We start from the raw sequence: 18,494 nt of genomic DNA on the forward strand, positions 1-18,494 counted from the left end.
GGATTTTATTGTCTATGCTTGGTGAAAATTCAAATTTACCTCTCAAAAAATTTCACCCGTTATTATCAAATCTGAGTTTAGATTATGCAGACATAGTAAGTCATGTTTTTACAAACACGAGAGGAATATATTCCGTTACTGCAGTGAAGGGCGAGAGTTTGGCTGTAGTAATTGATGCTCTTTTCCAGATCTCCAACAGTTTTTCTCCATGGTAATTGTTATTCTGTTTTATGTGACCCGACATTTTACAGTTTCCTTATGGTCCTAAAGGCACGATATTGTTAAACTTCGTCTCTGACCTCAATCTAATTTATCTAATTCTGTTTGTAGTAATTAATTTTGAAAAAGATAGATTTGGGTGCGCTAAAGTAAACCAGCCAGGTTAAATAGTTAATACAATCTGGAAAAAAATGGCTACGCCAATGCACTAAATAGAAGTAGCAGGAGACGATGTATCCAAGCCAAATAAAATCTAGGCAATCTGGCCGAACGAGATTACAAGGGGATGCAAATGGGGCACACTGACTTCACCGGTCTAAATAGGAAGAAAACTTCTATACGGGAATGATTTATCTACACTCATTGCGCCAAAATTAGTAGAAAAATATTTTTTTATCAAATGAAAGCATTCATATGGGAGACCTCATGCTCAAGTGCAGGTGCAGGCAAATCTTATCCTATATGCAGATTTTTTTACAATCTGTATTCCTTACATTACACTAAAAGTACAAGTAATTATTTTACCTTAGGTTTATTACAGGTTTATCACATAATTCAAATTTCACTATTATTTTCAAAATACTTTTAAGATCTACTCGACATTATTATTATATCAAATAGCAAATTTAACCAAAAACAATGACAATTTCATTGAGAATTACAAATACAATCTATATAACATATATATATATATATATATATATTTTAAGTCCGAAACTGACTTTTTTTTTTAAAGAAAATTCATATTCAACGCATATTGTAAATATATATTGTTCATTCGAAACATTCCATACTGAGAAATCAGTCTTTTTGTTATATATATATATATATATATATATATATATATATATATATATATATATATATATATATATTTGTCACAAAAACTACATAATAAGTGACATTATTTTCCAACTAGCCACGAAGTTAAACATTCTATTGAAGCTCATTGACGCACCAATTCAAATTTCTATTGCCTTATGTGCAGTAGATGATCATCTTTGACAACATTTCCCTAATTGATAGGGCATTATTCCGATCCCATTCAAGAATCTCTAATCTACAAGATGTAATCCAAATAAAACCCATAACATCACATCAAAATTAGAAAGTAAAAAAAAAAAAAAAATTAAATTATGTATTTAACATGATCTTCAGTTTTAAATACAAAATGGGTGAGAGAAGAAATTCATTTATGTTCTTTCTTTCGCCCAAGACATATGTAACAAACTCCGAGTCGTCCAGTTTATTTCAATTTCAAAGCGTTAATATTACAGAAAAAAACCCTAATTTAAAGTGCTTTCAATTATTTGAAAGAGTTCTGCTGGTTAAGCCTCGCTGCCGCCGCTATAGAAGCAGCCACTCCTGCTGGATGTGTAGTCAGGTACGGATCATTTCTCATTTCTGCACCCGTCACCCCTTCTGCATCTTTCCTCGTCGCCGGCCTATCTGCCGGTAACTTTGAAGTCGCATCCTATAAGAACATATTCACAAGCTCCATATTGGAAAATGTGTTGGATAAAAAAGAGTCAATAATAATAAAGAATGTGTTAATGTAAGGAAGTACCGCAAGAATATCAGCGAGTTTCGTCTTATCCTCATCTCTCGTAGCCCTAGCATTTAGGGTTGCGGCAGACTGTGCAGCAGCGGCAACACCGCCAGGGCTAATGGTGGTGCGACCAGTGGCTCTTACTTCAGCAGCCTGAATCGCGGCGGCATCACTCCATTCAACAGGCTTCTGGCCGGCTGTTAGTGCTGTAGCTTCAAGTGCTTCACCAATTGTGATTCCACCACAGCCACTAACACCACCTTGTGGAAATGTTATTGTTGTAGGCAATGACTGAATTTGAGCTCTGTTGGAATATTGTTCTGCTATCTGCATCTGTTCTTCATCAAATAAATGTTCTATTATTATTAAAATTGCTCTCTTTAAATTAAGTTATAAACTGAAATTAAAAAAGTTCAATTGTTGTATTCAGGGCATATATATATATATATATATATACACACACACATAAATGATTGAATCAATGAATTTCCAAGAGAGAACGTGAAAAATAGATTAAAGAACCTGTCCAGCAATTGATTCTTTGATCAAACGCTTTTCTGGCTTATCCTCAGCTATAGTCTGTTCAACGCTATTATTATTAGTTTTAATCTCTGCTACCTCCTCTTCTTGAGGCCTTTCAGGCTTTAGTTGGCTCATCCTTATTTGTCTTTTCTAATTTGATTTCTTTGTTTGTTTTCAGTAAATCTGATTTAGGGTTTCTTTAGAAGACGGTGATGTTCTTATACGTGCATGGGGACATGCAAGATTTGGACACGTGTAGTTAAGCAATGAGACGTGGGGAGGAAAATGCAGAGACATTTGTGTATTATGCGCCACACTCGGCTGATTTTGAGGTGAATTGCTAGTTTCCATCAGATTTTTAGATAAATCTATAAATATGGATTTTGTTGACTCGGTCTTTATTGGTACTATTTTGCCTTACTATTTATGGACCTAACTCAACTTTCTCTTTTCCCAATATATATATATAGTGCAATTTTGTTTTTCAATGTTAATATAACTCGAAGAATTAATTTGGTTGGTTGGATTTTTTTTTATTTTATTAATTAATTTTTAGATGTTAAAATACAGGACAGACAAGCTAGAATTTCTAAATTAAGGAGATATATAGATATATTCAATAAAAATGGACAAACCCTTTCAATTAAACATGACTCTTTTTTAATTTGCGAGGTTTTTTTTTTCTAATTTGATTTTTTTACATATATTGTTCTCAAAATAATTTGATTTAAGAATTACGATGTGAAAAAATAAAAGCATAATTAAGATTTATTGGTAAGAAACAAAGATTAGCATAAAAATTGATTAAATGAATAATAAATATGTTTCAAGGGGCAAGATGGGAAAAAAAAGAGAGGAAAAAACAGCGTTAGTCTCGATTAATTTTAATATTAATTGACAAAAAATATAAACTAAAAAGGAAAAAAAAAAAGTGTAGATACATGAGAGTAACGCTGCCATAAATAGAACTTAAAAAAAATTAAAATTAAAATCTAAAGAAAACAATAACAATAGAATTCAACGAGGAAAAGAATTGCACTATCCTTGAAACCAAACAGATCTCTTCCTCTAAACAGTACATAGGGTTTTACAAACTCAAAAGCGGAGAGTGTAGTTGAATCGAAAGCAGCACTATGGACGGAAGCGGCAGCGGCCAGCCGAAAAAGCAGCTATTGTCAGAGTCATTGCCAATATTTGAAGAAGGCATATTTCTCGTTCTCTCCAGATGGTCGGCTCTGCAACTTGCCGTTCAGAATGAGTGGGGCGGGCGCGGATCTGGCCAATTAGCTAACCAGCTCGGCGCCGATGTCTTGTCCTGGTTTACTCAGTCAAAAGGTAACTGAACCCAAGTCGGTGCAATTCATCCAATCTCAACTCAAGCATTACAAGTTCCTTCTTTTTATCAAATTTTTGGGCGAAGATGGGATCTTTTTTACCTTATTCGATTTGCTATGTCGCAAATTTAGAATTTTTGATTGTTAATTGGTCACTCGTTTGCAGTTCCCTTCTGGATCTTTATTTAGTTGGAGAAAGTAGAATAATTTGGTTTTAGTTTCCGTGATTTCTGTGTTGAAATGTCTGTTTAATTGCTAATTAATTGAGTTTTTTTGCTAGAACTAGCTAATCACCATATTCAAGGGTTGTTTTTGAACTGATAAAAAATATTGATTATGCTTGATTCTTTTCATATTGATGGGTTTTTGGTTTTAGAATACATAATTTTAAGTTTTTAACTACAAATTATATTCTGATTGCTAGTATCTAATTCTATTTCTTTATTTTGAAGAGTGAATTTTAATTGTTTCTTATTCCTTGTTCTATTTTTGAGTGTATCTTCTTCATCCCTCTGCCAGAGCCACTTTATATCGATGATTTAGAGAATATCTTGGATGAAGGATTGCTTTCTCTAAACACAATGATTGAGGATGGAAGCGTTGAGGAGGTATAACTTTTTTGCAATATTGTGTCAAAGAGTTGTTTTCTACTTGTGTAATTGTAACAATGAGTTATTGTTACTATCAACTTGTATAATTGTAAAGTATGTCATTGTAATTAGAGTATCATCATGTTGCTTGATCGAAACTGTGGAAGTTTACTTATATTATTTGCAACCATGCCCTGTTGCCATGGCTTATTTTATTGTTCCATTATGCCAGTCCTAGTGGAGCTAGTTTTGGACATTGTGGATGCAATTTTCACTTCTACCTTATATGGTTCTGCATTTCATATGGCTCCACGCAGGTTGCAGAAAAACTAATGATTATGCACGAAGAGTGTTTGGAAGGTAATTACAACTCTATTGAAAATTTAAGGCAAGCAGGTCCTGTGACAGGAGCTCATCAACATGTTAGACAGGTACTCTAATTTCTTTGCATAGAAATTATGTAACGTGTCTTTTCTGCTTATGAATGCATCTTACTTACCTTTTGTGCAGTGCTGTTATGATGCTAAAATTTCCGGAGCTTGATATAAGTTGACGTTAACCCATAATTGATAGTGCTATTGTCATGTGGATAATTGCTATACTGATAATTTATTATGAAATCTCCCTTCGGATTCAGCAGGAGATGGATAATTGCTATACTCATTATGGATTTCTTTTTTAGGATTGTCCTGCCTTCCATAATTTTTCAGCCCTTGTGCACGTGTCTTGATTGTGCACTTTATAAAATTTGCCCCCATACTAGCAATAAATTTGGAATTTCATTTCCTTTGCATCTTTAGAGAAGAATGCACTCTATTTTGGTCCCTGCCTTTTGGGCTTAACTGAATAGAAAATTCAAGATCTAATATTAGCATGTTTCTGTCGTCTGCATGAGAGGAATATCCTGACTGGGAAGTTTGTTTATTCAATAGTTTAGATATTGCTGGCATCCGTAGGGTAGGAATTTTTATCATCTGTTTACATTGCCTTGAATAAAATTCTTTTTGTATAAGAGTATGCTAGAATTTAGAAGTCAAATTATTTCAATGGTTTGGAATATCACTTCTTATTTTGCTTTTTCTATTCTTTGCTAGGCTGTGGATGACGATGAAGATGAGGACAGTGACGATGATGACAGCATGGATGATAAATCAAACATGATGGTTGATGCACCAAAATTGCAGTCAAAGTCGAATCAATTGAACATGCAGGTTGATGAGCCAAATAGTCAGCAGGCTCAAGGAGAAGATGGATGGACAGTTGTTTCTTCTAGGAAAAATCGAGGTAAAAGGAATTAGGTTCGACAGTCTCATATCATTTTTGTAATTTACCATCTTTTTCTTTTTGGCACTTATTCTTCTTCTTATTCATTCAATGTAATGTATTCCTATGGCATTTTTGCCGCGCTTATTATTTAATCCTCATCGTTGCATTTTGCTTTTGTTTGAACAAAGTCGTGGTTTACTCAAATGCTGTGTTCTACTCTAGTTCAAAAGGTCTTCTATTTGGCTTGCATGAGGAAAAACAATCCTACTTTACTTGGAAACAAAATTATGATGTTATTTGAGCTAATTTGTCGCATTGAAGGCGATAGAAATACTGTCCTGCAATTGCTTAATAATAGTAAATTCTGAAATCCAAAAATTTACTGTGTGAGGTAATTTGGAAAGAAAAATTTATTACATTTCAGTTTTATTTTATTTTTGAATTCATTTTAACATGTCATCTCTTCTTATATTCTTTAACTTTGGTCTCCATAATCAGATTAGAACGTTATGGAATTAATTTACTCCGAGAATGGCAGCAAGCAATTCCTCTTTTATATTTTCACAACAAGGTTTGACCATTTTCTGATAACTTGACCATGTGAATGGCTAGGAGCACCCTCTTGTTGACTTGGGACCACAGACTGAATCAATCACATCATTATCCTTATTTGAGCGGGTTTAGGCCTATCTAAACCCACTTTGGGTCCAACTTCAAGCCCGGTTCGGCCCAAATTTAAAATTCACTTGTTATATGGTTCGTTCGTTGTGTGAGATCGACAGGAATGGGAAAGGTTATTGGAACGCGTCCTTGGTCTTCGTTGTGTGAGATCGACAGGAATGGGAAAGGTTATTGGAACGCGTCATTGGTCTTGTGATCAGAATTCCATTTATCTTAAAATCTTTCACATTTAATTCGATGGAATCTTAATTTTCCTTCAAGTTCCTGTCTAGGAAAATTAATTTCTTTAGCTTAAAATTAGAATCTTCAATCATAATCACCAACTGGGATTCCATTCAACTCACAGTTTTATATTTTAAGAATAATTTATTATTTGAAATTTTTTAATATTAAAGAATAAATATAAAAACTTACTCGATTAAAGTTGAACAACAAAATTGGATTGTTATCTCGGTAATTAAACTCTAATGAAGTTTAAATTTACCACTTGGTAGAAACTCATTTGTCTTGGTTGAATTTTTTTTTACTACACGTGTTCAACTTCATTATGCAAAAACCACAAGTAGCACACAAACTTTTAACGTCGCCAAATGTAAAACATTAACCCAAACATGCCCTTAAACAGTGGCAAGTGAGCAACCATCATGTGGGCCTCTCTACAACGCAAGCAAGTACGTCGCCTTCTTATTGGCTCGTTAAAATTGGGCCCCTGCAGCGTAGAGTATTCAACCCTCAGTGGTAATTTTAGTAATTTCGTTGAAGGTAAAGCCCCTTTTACTACCGGCCACCATATATACCACCCCATTAAGTTTTCCCTCCCATTACAGCACCCTTTCCTTTCTGGAGGCTCTTGACCCTCAAAGGGAAAGAAAGTGAGGGAAAGTGAAAGAAACTCAGAGACGATCAAACGTACATACATAGGAAATTAGACAGTGAAAGGAGTAGATTATAAGAAAGGCAAAGCGAGGTAAATTGGAGAGATAAGAGAGAGAGGAAATGAAGCACATTTTCAAGAAGTTGCACATAGGGAGTAACCACGAGCCACACCGATCAAACGAGACTCCTCCCTCACCATCGTCCAATTCCGATCACCGTACTGCCTCCGGAAATGGTCCTCCTAGTCCTCCGTCGACTTCTTCGCCACCGACGACCACCGTGACTGCCACGACTGTTTCGTCGGCGCCGAATAATTCTAATAATCGTGCTGATTACTTCTCGTCAGAGGAGGAGTTCCAAGTGCAGTTAGCGTTGGCGATCAGCGCGTCCAATTCAGAGTTTAGAGACGACCCTGAAAAGGATCAGATCCGAGCGGCAACTTTGTTGAGTTTAGGTGGAAATCATCATCATCGGATCGATGTGGGGAGGGAAAAAGAAGAGGCTGCCGCGGAGGCCTTGTCGAGGCAGTATTGGGTGAGCATTATCGACTCTTATTGAAGTTCAATTTTGAAATTTTTACTACCATTTGTATGGAATTTTAGTGAATGAACAGGAATTAGGGTTCTTTAGTTTGTCTTTTGTTAGTCAATGCTCAATACCCTGTTATTATTTTTTTTCCAATTGAAATTTGTTTAATTTACTGTTGAGTTGGGAGGGAATAAAGCAATTCAACTGTTATTCAGTTCTGAATGCAGCGAGTTATAAAAAGGATCTCAAGATGTTTTTGAAGGGGACTTTTTGCTGCTTGATTGTACAAATGAGGTCAATTAATTGGGTTTTCAATGCAATGAATTGTAGTGAATGAGCTTGGAACTAAGGTTTTCTTTTCACTGTTTCCGGCGGTGCTTAACAAATCCATGCAAAGTATATGTTGAACTGGTTTTAGATCGAGGATTGTTATCAATTAGGACTGCGAACAGTGTGCATTGTCGTGATATGGTAGATTAACTATTCTTGAATATTGGATATGTCAGTGGCTATTAATGAGCTTGAATTTGGCTAGAGCTGTATTTCGTCATTGTTGATTATGTTTGGTACTAATTGGTATTTCCTTAAATTATTTGAGATAGGATTCAAGTAATATTCATTCTCATGCGGGGTGAATTATTAGGAATGAACTGGAATTTGGGTCTTAGTCTTTGCTTGGTTTGTTTTAGCTGCTGCTGAGCATGGTTCTAATCCTGTATGGAATTTCAATTGAAAAACTTTATAATTGGAGGTTAAATTCTTGAATTTTTCTTTTTCTCCCCCCTGTTATTTCAAGGAAACCCTGTTCAGTTTAGGTACAATTGAGTTCCACCTGCGCATTTTTGTATTGTTTAAAAGCTTTCTTGTGGGATCTTATTTTGTTTGTGGTGTGTTTATTAATGCTTCTTGAACTCACTCTATGTTAGACATTGGAAATAACATCTTACAAAAACTTCCACAAGATTAATGAACTTTAAAGGTCTGCAATTGGTAGAAATTTTGAAATAAGTTCTTATAGTTTCATAGATTAAGTAGTGGCACTGTTATCTCATTATACATTGTACAGTTCATGAAGCATGTTTGGTAATTACAAAAATGTACACCTCTAATTTACCCCAAATTTGTTGGAGTCACATCTAACTGCCAATATGACTGGACTTTGTGATGCTTTCATATTATGTTATTGCATAATGACATTTTGCTCCAGTTTGTTTACCTTTCCTTGTCTAAAATTGTTTCACCAGAAATTTAATGTATTGTGTTAGGAGAAAATATGAATGGTTTCCTGAGTGTATGTGGCAATCTCACAAATGTGTGATGTGCCTGTGATTTACCTCATTGTCACTTAAGGCACCTCTAAATGCTGATAGTACTCAAGCTTCTGTTGCTTACATATGATTCTTTTGTGTAATGATATCTTCTATTTGCTTGACGTCTTGGATTGACTCACCAGGAATATAATGTACTCGATTATGAGGAGAAAGTGGTTGATGGTTTTTATGATGTGTTCTCCACAAGTCCAGCAGTACAAGGAAAAATGCCATCTCTCACAGATCTGGAAACAAACCCTGGGAGTTCTAGTTTTGAAGCAGTAATAGTCAAACGAGTAATTGATCCTGCATTAGAAGAGTTGTTGCAAGTTGCACATTGTGTTTCTCTAGATTGCCCTGCTACGGATGTTGGTGTTCTGGTACAGCGGCTAGCTGAACTTGTTACAGGACATATGGGTGGGCCAGTAAAGGATGCTAACATAATGTTGGCAAGATGGATGGAAAGAAGTACAGAATTGAGGACATCCCTTCACACAAGTGTGTTGCCTATTGGGTCCATAAACATTGGTTTGTCTCGACATCGAGCTTTACTTTTTAAGGTCAGCACTATATTTCCATTAGTGACCAATTCCTGCAGGTTTATCCTGGCCAAACTCTAATTATTATCTTAGTCGGCTACCTAAAAACTTTGTGTACATCATCTTCTGTAACTTGAATGTAGGTATTGGCCGACAATATAAGATTACCTTGTCGATTAGTGAAGGGCAGTCATTACACTGGCATTGAGGATGATGCTATCAACATTATAAAGCTGGAAGATGAAAGGTTATGGCTTGTTATTGTTGAAGGTTTTTATTTACTTATTATTTTCTTTATCATTTGGTTTGTCCAACTGATTATAAGTTTTAAATTAAGGATGTTTCTCTCATTTATGTATTTGCACTTCCCTCCTTGTAGCTTTTCCTGACTTGCTAAAGTCATTAGCAAAACTGCAATAGGTCTGTATAGATATGCAATGGAGGAGATCTATGAAAAGAGAGTTGAGTTGCGGGTCTCATGGAAAGGAAAATTAAGCTTGGAAGACAGTGAAACTTATCTCATTATTTTACTAGGTCACATGCTAGACATTGATAGCTTGATTGGCTTATAGTCTCAAGTGACTTAAGAATTAAGATCCTAAAACTGTTCACAACCAGGTAGCACCTCTTACTGAAAGATTTTGTGGGGCCGTTTCGGTGGCAGATCTAGAAAATTTCAAGGGTTAAATATATAATAAAATATTATAAACAAGGTGTAATATTAATTTTAGAAGGGGTCAATTTAGAGGAATCTATATGTATATAAAGGGATTTATAGGAGGGGTCAATTGATCCCTCTTTTTGGAACATAAATCCGTCATTAGGCCATTTGATTAAGCCTCGTGTCGTTCAAGAGTTTATACAAATGAACCAAATTTGAGTTTGTGTATGTTTGTACACGTGTGTTAATTTGATTAGCAGAAGAAAATATTTCCAGTTGTTGTCACTTCTCACATGTGAATTTCTACCTTTCAGGGAGTTTTTGGTTGATCTCATGGCAGATCCTGGGACACTCATACCTGCTGATGTTCTAAGTGCAAAGGATACTAATTTTATATCATGTAATCCAAACATCAGTAAATTCCCTGGTCTTCATTCTTCTAATGACATTGTCTATTCTAAACCAAAGCCATTATCTGGTGAAGGCAGTAGTCAGAACTCTTCCATGGATGGTCGTTTGCCTTTAGAAAAAAGATTAAGCACTGAAGGATTGGAGTCATCAGCTACATTCTCTGGTGCTAGTAGTGATGCTGGTGTTGGTTCTTCTGGGATATGTAGTAGAGCAGCTCCTTCTAATCAACATGGTAATATTTCCTCCTTGGCTATTGGGTCTTCTTTGTATAAGGGGAGTCATGGAGCCCATGCAGTTGATTCTGTGCGGAAGAATGTCAATGTTATTCCATATAACCAAAATAGCTCAGAGGATTCAAAGAACCTCTTTTCAGATCTTAATCCATTTCAAATTAAAGGAACTGGCAAAAGCTTCATACACAGTAAACCTGTTGAGAATAAAGTTGAAGAATTTCAAGGGCAAAAAAATAATCCCCTCCCTGGTCGTCCGCCTGTACCATTGATGTGGAAGAACCGATATGCATGCAATGAAGTCCCTCGAAAAAAAGAATATGATTATATGGAAGGATTCCTTCCAAGAATCAATCGTGAACCCAATAATTATAATCAGCCATCCTTGGCTTCAACCAGCTCTACTATGTCTAAGAAGATTTGTTCTCAAGGCTTCAAATCATCCAGTAATTTGAATTCATCCAGTAGAGACGGTGATCCTAGGAATTCATCAAGCGGTACTTCTTCAGCTTCAGAATCTAGCATGAATCAATGCTATAAACCACCTTCAGTTGAGGAAGTAAACTCAAGTTTTAAAGAAGAAAATCTTAAGGATGCACATAATTTCCCATATGATGTGGAAGTCAATGTTCAACATAATGAAAATAATGAAATTGGTGTCCAGGCTCGTAGAAAGTGCACACACGACAGATTTATGGGTGCCAATCTGAAATTGAAGGAACCGGAGAGTCCTAGTTCTTCAATTGATTCCAGTTGGACCAGGGCTGATCAAATATTTGATGATGTAGATGTGGGTGAATGTGAAATTCCTTGGGAAGATCTGGTCCTTGGTGATAGGATTGGACTAGGTAATGCATTTTTCTGGGACGAGACATTTATGCATACCAATACCAATCACGGCCTCATAATGGCCAATTCAATTTTAGAGTGAATGTATGTATATGCATGTAGATACACAAAAAATCCTTTCTTTTTTTCCTTTGATTCCGATAAAAAAAATTTTTTTTTAACTAATTTAAATTCAATTATGCATATTAAACAAAGTATTCTCTTAACATGATCATCCATAGAGAGAATCTACAGTTTGCCTCTTGTTTTAATTTTTAGTTCTCATGCTGCAAAAATGTGTTTTGAAGTAAGTTTTCTAGATTTTTTTTTTCACTTATTTCCATGACAAATGTGTTTCCCCACTTCCCTGGAGAACATCTTTTGAGATTTAAAAAGAAAAATAGGTTCTTATTTCTTGCTAGGTGTAGAATTGCATGGTAAAATGGTAGTTCTCAAGACTTGCATGGTAAAATAGTAGTTCTGTTGGCAATAATTGGCTTGTTTATCTTATGATGCTAACGCCACCTTATCTGCGATACTTACTTCATATGGTTATAGCAAGAGGAATATTGATATTATTTCAATCCTTGAATTGCGTCTCAGCATGTTTTGTTTCTTTAGTCCCCATCCCTAATATTAATCTATCTCATGTTTTCTTGTGAGCAGGTTCATATGGAGAGGTCTACCATGCTGATTGGAATGGCACAGTAAGCTTGAATTTTCCTGCATTTATTTCAGTTGTTTCTTTCCGCGAAATATATGTATAGCACAAATTAGTTAATGAGACCTTGAAAGCCCCTCCTATCTAATTATTCTTATCTTGGCATTCTAGCTTTATCTTAATCTTTTCACGCTGATTTGTTTGTTCACTTTTTCTAAGTTCTCCTTGTTCTTCTTGACTTGATTTCTACATGCAAGTTTACAGTAATGGATAACTGGTGAATTTGCAGCTGAAATGTTCTTTTGATTTTGAAAAAACCTCATTTATTTGAATCTGAAACCTATATTGGCCTGGGAAGCACTCTTTGTCGTCATTTTTCTATTATAGCTACTTTTCTGTCTGGACGCGATACTCTTTTATTGAATTGTTGGACAAAGGCTTCACACTTCAAATTTCTTGCTTCACATTATATTGATCTTTTTTTTTTGTTGGTGGGGGAAAACTAAATTTTCAGGTTTCTGATTTCTGGCCATTCAATTGTTGTTGAACTTACAGGAGGTTGCTGTTAAGAAGTTCTTAGACCAGGATTTCTCTGGAGCGGCTTTAGCTGAATTCAAAAGAGAAGTAAGCAATAACTAAGCTTTCTAATGTGCATAATAATTCTCTTTTGGTTCACTGTAGCAGAAAACAAATATTAGATGGTTAAATTTAATCTACTGCAAAACCAAAAGGATATGAAAGGGAACATAAGAAAATGATTCTTAATTTTTGTTTCATTTCCTGTTTCTTATCGTAAGAATACTGCACATACAACATATGGACTTGGTTTGCACTCATTTTAGATAAGGAAAGGTATGAAAAGTTATGAAGATCGTAAGATTTGTTTAGGCAACGAGTGAATGGAGTGTGGGAAACGTTGATGGTAGTTTTCATTGCCTTAAAGTACTATGGAAGCCCCAAAATCCTCACATTGCTGGGTAATTGAGCTGAAGTAAACTTGGCTCATAAGGATTTTTTTTTTTTTTTTTTTTTTTTTTTTTTTTTTTTTTGGTATTTCTATCATTTATAATCTTTTAATATATAAATATTAGTTTTACTTAATATCACCTTCATTTCCCATACCTTCCTTTCATGACGCTAATCCAAAAGAAATGGTTCCTTTCCTTCAACTCTTCATCTACTGCATGCTACTTTGTTGGATAAATGCACTAAGTTTTACGTAATATCACCATCATTTCCATGATGTTAATCCAAAACCAAATGATTACTTCAACTCTTCATCTACTTTCTGCCACTCTTGTTGGATAAGTACACTAGACTAGAACATAGGCACTCTTCATCTACTGCATGCTACTTTTGTTGGATAAGTGCACTAAGTTTTACGTAATATCACCACCATTTCCCGTAATTTCCTTCCATGATGTTAATCCAAAACCAAATGGTTACTTCAACTCTTCATCTACTTTATGCTACTCTTGTTGGATAAGTACACTAGACTAGAACATGGGCATGACATTTGAAACGCAGAAGCTTGTTGAGTCGAACTTCTGAATGTCCTTTCCCTTTATATTTCATAAACAAACTGTTCTTTGATCTGGGTAATTGTTTTCCTCCATCATGTGTACATAGCTTAATGGATGTGTCTCAGATATCATGGTTCTTAATTTTTTTCGAGTTCAAAATTACTGACTCTGGAATTTTGATATTTACCATTTGGTGTAAGGTGCGAATAATGCGGAGATTGCGCCATCCAAATGTTGTGCTCTTCATGGGTGCTGTTACACGACCTCCAAACCTCTCTATCATTACAGAGTTTCTTCCAAGGTACAATTTTTTGTGCTTTCATTTTGTCACCATGCCTTTCGAATAAGTTACATCTTATGCCAAATCAACAGAAATTGCTATTAGCTTTATGGTTTTGGTAGCATGTGTTTCATGCTTATACCATAGTTACTTATTTATTCATCCTATTAAGTGTGAATGATATTTGGCTTGCTAGAGGGAGTTTATACCGGATTCTTCATCGTTCTCATTGTCAAATTGATGAGAAGCGAAGGATAAAGATGGCTCTTGACGTGGTATGAGATATTCAAACTCTTTTCCTATTTCTTGTCTGCATTCAATACCTTTGAGTTGGATACAGATCTTTCTTCATGTTGCAGGCAAGAGGTATGAACTGCTTGCATACCAGTATACCAACAATTGTTCACCGGGATTTGAAGTCACCAAATCTTTTGGTTGATAAAAACTGGACTGTCAAGGTACATGTTGCTGTTGCTTTGTTAATTAATTGGAATCTAAATTATCATCTTTTTTTATTCAATTATGTTGCTTTCAGGCATCCTCACAAAATTGGTGTTGCAGAAATTGTATGTGTGTGTGTGTATGTTAATCTGGAGAGAGATTCACTGATGTCTGAAACAATATGAACTGTTTGTCTCAGGCTTACAACTAGTGCTTGTTCCAGGTCCTTGTGACTTTTAGATTAGATATTATAATGTTTTAAGATGGCAACTGTAAGATCTTTGCATTTGTTATGCCAAACTTGTTTGAAGGATGGTCTGCACTTTAATGCAACAGACAACATTCTGTACAAAGCTCTTTATTTCAAATTTTATGATGTTTATTGTAACTGTATTAGACCTACTAATTTTTGTTAATCAAGCTGAGACACTGGCTTGGCTTGTTTGGTTTGGAACCGGAGAAATAGCACCAGCAGGGATGTTTGTGTTATGGGCCTCTTTTAACAGATTATAATGTTTTACTTTGCAGGTTTGTGATTTTGGGTTGTCGCGCTTGAAGCATAACACCTTTTTGTCATCCAAATCAACTGCAGGAACAGTGAGAATCCATTATTATCTTTTACATATATTGTGAAGGGTAAATTACTATTTAGTCCCTGTAGTTGGGTATAATTTACAATTGGGACCTCTGCTTCCAAAAATCAATTAAATAGTCCTCTATTTTGTTGTTATTCAACTAAATAGTTCTTTGTTTGAAATTTTGTTGTTTTTTTGGTTGGTCAAATCAAAGAAGTCAAATAAAATATTTTTTTCCAACGTTGCCCATGAGAGAAAGAAACCATTTTTTATGGAAAATTGATATTTCATCACAGTTTAATGGAAAAATTAACAGAATATATGTAGTTGAATATCAACAAAAGAGAGGGACTATTTAATTGATTTTTGGAATAAAAAAGGTCCTGACTTGTGGATTTTACTAAACTATAGGAATAAATAGTAATTCGCCCTATCTTTAATTATAATTGGATTGCAGTTCATGTCTTGATCTTACCGTCATGCTTTTTCCCTGATTGAATTGTCTTTGCTGGGTTAAGCCTGAGTGGATGGCACCGGAAGTTCTTCGCAATGAACCCTCAAATGAGAAGTGAGCTGCTGATGTTACATTTTTGCTTTTCAGTTATTATGCTGTTGCACTTGCACAAGCTTCTTGAAGTTGAAACTGACATTTTTTATTACTCCTTTAAGCATATTTGATCAGGGTTAAAAGTACAAATCACTTTGAAATTCTACCTGGCAAGCAGCCAGATGGAGTATGAATCTTATGTGTTTATTCTATAGGAGTCGGTTACACAAAACCAAATTATTTAGAATCTATTCTTGGCTGAGCAGTAAGGCCCAATGTTCCAGAATTTAATGTGTACAGTGCCTCTAAAACATTTACTGGTATATAAATGAATTCCACAAAATTTTATACAAATCTTATAAAATTTCATGCTTCATGTTTAGTATGAATGAAAATTTTTATTTCACTTCTAAAAAACTACGACTAAATTGAATTCAATCCTTTGTAAATGAATTCTATTCTTCAAATTCATGGAGACAAGGGATTTAAGTGGTCCTTTGATGTTAATGTTCTTAGAAGCTTATGAAAATCATAATGAAATTAGCATTACAGTGACTTGTGAGTTTAAAAGTGATGCATTCGAAATGTGTTTTTCTGTGGCTATTGCCTAGGAGAAACCTTGATTGATTTCATAAGCATTGTGGATCACTATACCAAATTGAACATGCTTTTTTGAATGAACAGGTGTGATGTATATAGTTTTGGAGTCATTCTCTGGGAGCTTGCAACACTACGATTGCCATGGAGTGGGATGAACCCAATGCAAGTTGTTGGAGCTGTTGGTTTCCAGAACCGTCGCCTTGAAATCCCTAAGGATGTTGATCCCTTGGTTGCAAGGATAATTTGGGAATGTTGGCAGACGTAAGTTAAAAAGCAAATTTTAGACAAACTCATAATACTCTTCTGTTACTAATATACATAATGTATGAATTCGTGTTACTGATTGCGTTACTGGGATATTATCGCTCAGTGATCCAAACTTGCGGCCTTCCTTTGCACAGCTCGCAGTAGCTCTCAAACCCTTGCAGCGGCTTGCCATCCCGTCACATCTGGATCAACCAAGCTCACCTCTGCAACAGGAGATATCAGTAAATTCTACACCTTGAAATGTCTCAATGACTCAACTGTGAATAAGGAGACATTCTTGTTAATTTTGCCTCGGGTCAAGGCTAGTGTATGAAATTTTAAGAAGGAAACGAGAAAAGAATAGGAAAAAAACAAAAGCATATAGGTGCAGGTTTGTGTATGTAAGGGATGCATGCTGCTGCAACCCAAAGACCATAGCAGCTTTTTTTTTTTTCTTTTTTTCCTTTTTTGTATAGCTGGGTGTCAAAGGGGATTTGAAACTGTAATATACGTGTATATGCAGCACCTTCTGAAGGGAGGGAAAAATGTCAGTCTATAGAGGTATATTTGTGTTGTGACATTCTCTACACTCACTCTTATATTACATTTCTTTTTCAGGAATGTTATGGTTCAAAGAGCATTAGTAGGTACTAAAATATGTCTGTATTGAATGGATAAGAGTCCTTTAATGTTCCCATTACTAAATATTACTACTTTCGTTTCATAATACTTGTCACATTCGAGAAAATAACTTGTTTCAAAATATTTGTTACATTTATGGTTTTAAGGAGTAATAAATGTTTTTTTCAATATTTACTCTTTATATATGACCAATAATTATTATTTCAATTTAATGATTTTTTTAGAGAATTAGTATTAAATTAAGTGTAATATAGTCAATTTATTTAATAATTTATTATAATTTAAACAAATTTTAATAATTTTTTTAAGGAACGTTAAATTTCAAATGTGACAAATATTACGAAATATTTTAAATTTTTAAATGTAACAAATATTATGAAATATTTCAAATGACAAATATTATGGAACGAAGATAGTAAAATACAGGCTCTTCCAACTCTGTGCAAGCTTAACTCGCACTTGCTATCTGCATTTACGCTTGCTATATCTTTTACCTCTGTCCGATGTGGGACAAGCTAACGGATCTCTTTCTGTTATACTGCTATTTAACTTTCCATTAATAATGATAATGTCTCGCAAAGGCTTGAGACGGTGATATAATCCTAAAAGCAAAGCTTAGATAGATAATGAATGTTTTTGTGGGTGGAATATTCTAATCAATCACGCTGTACTTTTGTATAATGCTAATTTAGTAATTTCCGGTAGAAAGAAAAATCTCTCTAAAAAAACAACTTAATGTTTTTTGGAATATAATACAGATTTTATTTTATTTCTACACAAAATAGAAAATACTTTTATTCTACTTCTACATAAAATTTTATTGAAAAGTAAATTTTCATATTTAAATTAACTATAGAAATCATTTTATATACTCTTTCTGTCCTATTTTATTTGAAAATTTAGTCAATAAAAATTATTTTACCATTTTTTATCCTTCGCTAGTCATTAATAAAAATCCTTCAAACAATTATAAATATTATGAAAAAAATAATCATTTACATTAATTTAGAATCAGCGACCAATAATTTGTATGCATTTACCGAGCTTAAAAATTATTTACAAAGACTTGTGGTCTCGTGTATAAAGCCTTAGAACCATAAAGGAAAATAACATTTGAGCAGAACATATTTTAACTTCCGATCAAGAATGCAAGGCCATGAATTCATATTAAGGCCGCTAAAACTCTTTAAACATCAATTAGGAAGGGGCCGCGCGTACGCAGGCCCCCGCTGCCACAAATTATGACGTAGGCTCTCCCTCTTGGGGAGACCTTAGACCAGCACCCCTCCAAAGTGCAATGGAGGTCACTGATCTAGGCCATGGGCCTTCTTGATCACCCATCGACCCCGTCTTCAGCCGTACATCCGACATCATATGTTTTTCGATGTGGGATACAAACAAAGCAATTCTTAAAAGGCAAAACAACTTATCTGCT

General features: G+C 34.7%; 3 protein-coding genes and 1 non-coding gene across 4 annotated transcripts; 2 read left to right on the plus strand and 2 right to left on the minus strand.

Moving 5' to 3' along the window:
• Positions 1–1,331: 1,331 nt before the first annotated feature.
• Positions 1,332–2,488, minus strand: LOC105647855 (Seed maturation protein). The gene is made up of 3 exons (XM_012234080.4): positions 2,291–2,488; positions 1,787–2,101; positions 1,332–1,693 (listed from the first exon to the last, which is right to left on the minus strand). The coding sequence occupies exons 1-3, from the start codon at positions 2,423–2,425 to the stop codon at positions 1,526–1,528; spliced, it is 618 nt and encodes a 205-aa protein (XP_012089470.1). The 5' UTR covers positions 2,426–2,488; the 3' UTR covers positions 1,332–1,525.
• Positions 2,489–3,349: 861 nt separating this feature from the next.
• LOC105647646 (Pre-rRNA-processing protein TSR2, conserved region) lies at positions 3,350–5,667 on the plus strand. The gene is made up of 4 exons (XM_012233810.4): positions 3,350–3,625; positions 4,144–4,232; positions 4,532–4,645; positions 5,309–5,667. Exons 1-4 carry the CDS (start codon positions 3,424–3,426, stop codon positions 5,510–5,512), a joined length of 609 nt encoding a protein of 202 aa, XP_012089200.2. The 5' UTR covers positions 3,350–3,423; the 3' UTR covers positions 5,513–5,667.
• A 1,308-nt stretch (positions 5,668–6,975) lies between these two features.
• EDR1 (Protein kinase superfamily protein) lies at positions 6,976–17,038 on the plus strand. Its single transcript, XM_012233809.4, has 13 exons — positions 6,976–7,571; positions 9,019–9,435; positions 9,558–9,661; positions 10,390–11,564; positions 12,211–12,251; positions 12,761–12,829; positions 13,929–14,029; positions 14,205–14,283; positions 14,368–14,466; positions 14,978–15,046; positions 15,543–15,592; positions 16,256–16,432; positions 16,542–17,038. Exons 1-13 carry the CDS (start codon positions 7,158–7,160, stop codon positions 16,675–16,677), a joined length of 2,931 nt encoding a protein of 976 aa, XP_012089199.1. The 5' UTR covers positions 6,976–7,157; the 3' UTR covers positions 16,678–17,038.
• Positions 17,039–18,260: 1,222 nt separating this feature from the next.
• Positions 18,261–18,421, minus strand: LOC119370971 (U1 spliceosomal RNA). Its single transcript, XR_016319852.1, has one exon. It is a non-coding gene; the product is annotated as a U1 spliceosomal RNA (small nuclear RNA).
• Between the last annotated feature and the right edge of the window lie 73 nt (positions 18,422–18,494).

Source organism: Jatropha curcas, chromosome 2 (genome assembly GCF_041381405.1).
Source record: "Jatropha curcas cultivar XTBG-Jc1 chromosome 2, XTBG_Jcur_1.0, whole genome shotgun sequence".
In the NCBI taxonomy this organism is placed as follows: Eukaryota; Viridiplantae; Streptophyta; class Magnoliopsida; order Malpighiales; family Euphorbiaceae; genus Jatropha; species Jatropha curcas.

Coding starts and splice junctions, on each gene's coding strand:
- LOC105647855 (XM_012234080.4), bottom strand. CDS start 2,425: ATGAGCCAACTAAAGCCTGAAAGGCCTCAAGAAGAGGAGGTAGCAGAG. Junction 2,102..2,290: donor AAGAATCAATTGCTGGACAG/GTTCTTTAATCT, acceptor GATGAAGAACAG/ATGCAGATAGCAGAACAATA. Junction 1,694..1,786: donor AACTCGCTGATATTCTTGCG/GTACTTCCTTAC, acceptor ATGTTCTTATAG/GATGCGACTTCAAAGTTACC.
- LOC105647646 (XM_012233810.4), top strand. CDS start 3,424: ATGGACGGAAGCGGCAGCGGCCAGCCGAAAAAGCAGCTATTGTCAGAG. Junction 3,626..4,143: donor CTGGTTTACTCAGTCAAAAG/GTAACTGAACCC, acceptor TCCCTCTGCCAG/AGCCACTTTATATCGATGAT. Junction 4,233..4,531: donor AGGATGGAAGCGTTGAGGAG/GTATAACTTTTT, acceptor GGCTCCACGCAG/GTTGCAGAAAAACTAATGAT.
- EDR1 (XM_012233809.4), top strand. CDS start 7,158: ATGAAGCACATTTTCAAGAAGTTGCACATAGGGAGTAACCACGAGCCA. Junction 7,572..9,018: donor CCTTGTCGAGGCAGTATTGG/GTGAGCATTATC, acceptor TTGACTCACCAG/GAATATAATGTACTCGATTA. Junction 15,047..15,542: donor CCAAATCAACTGCAGGAACA/GTGAGAATCCAT, acceptor TGCTGGGTTAAG/CCTGAGTGGATGGCACCGGA.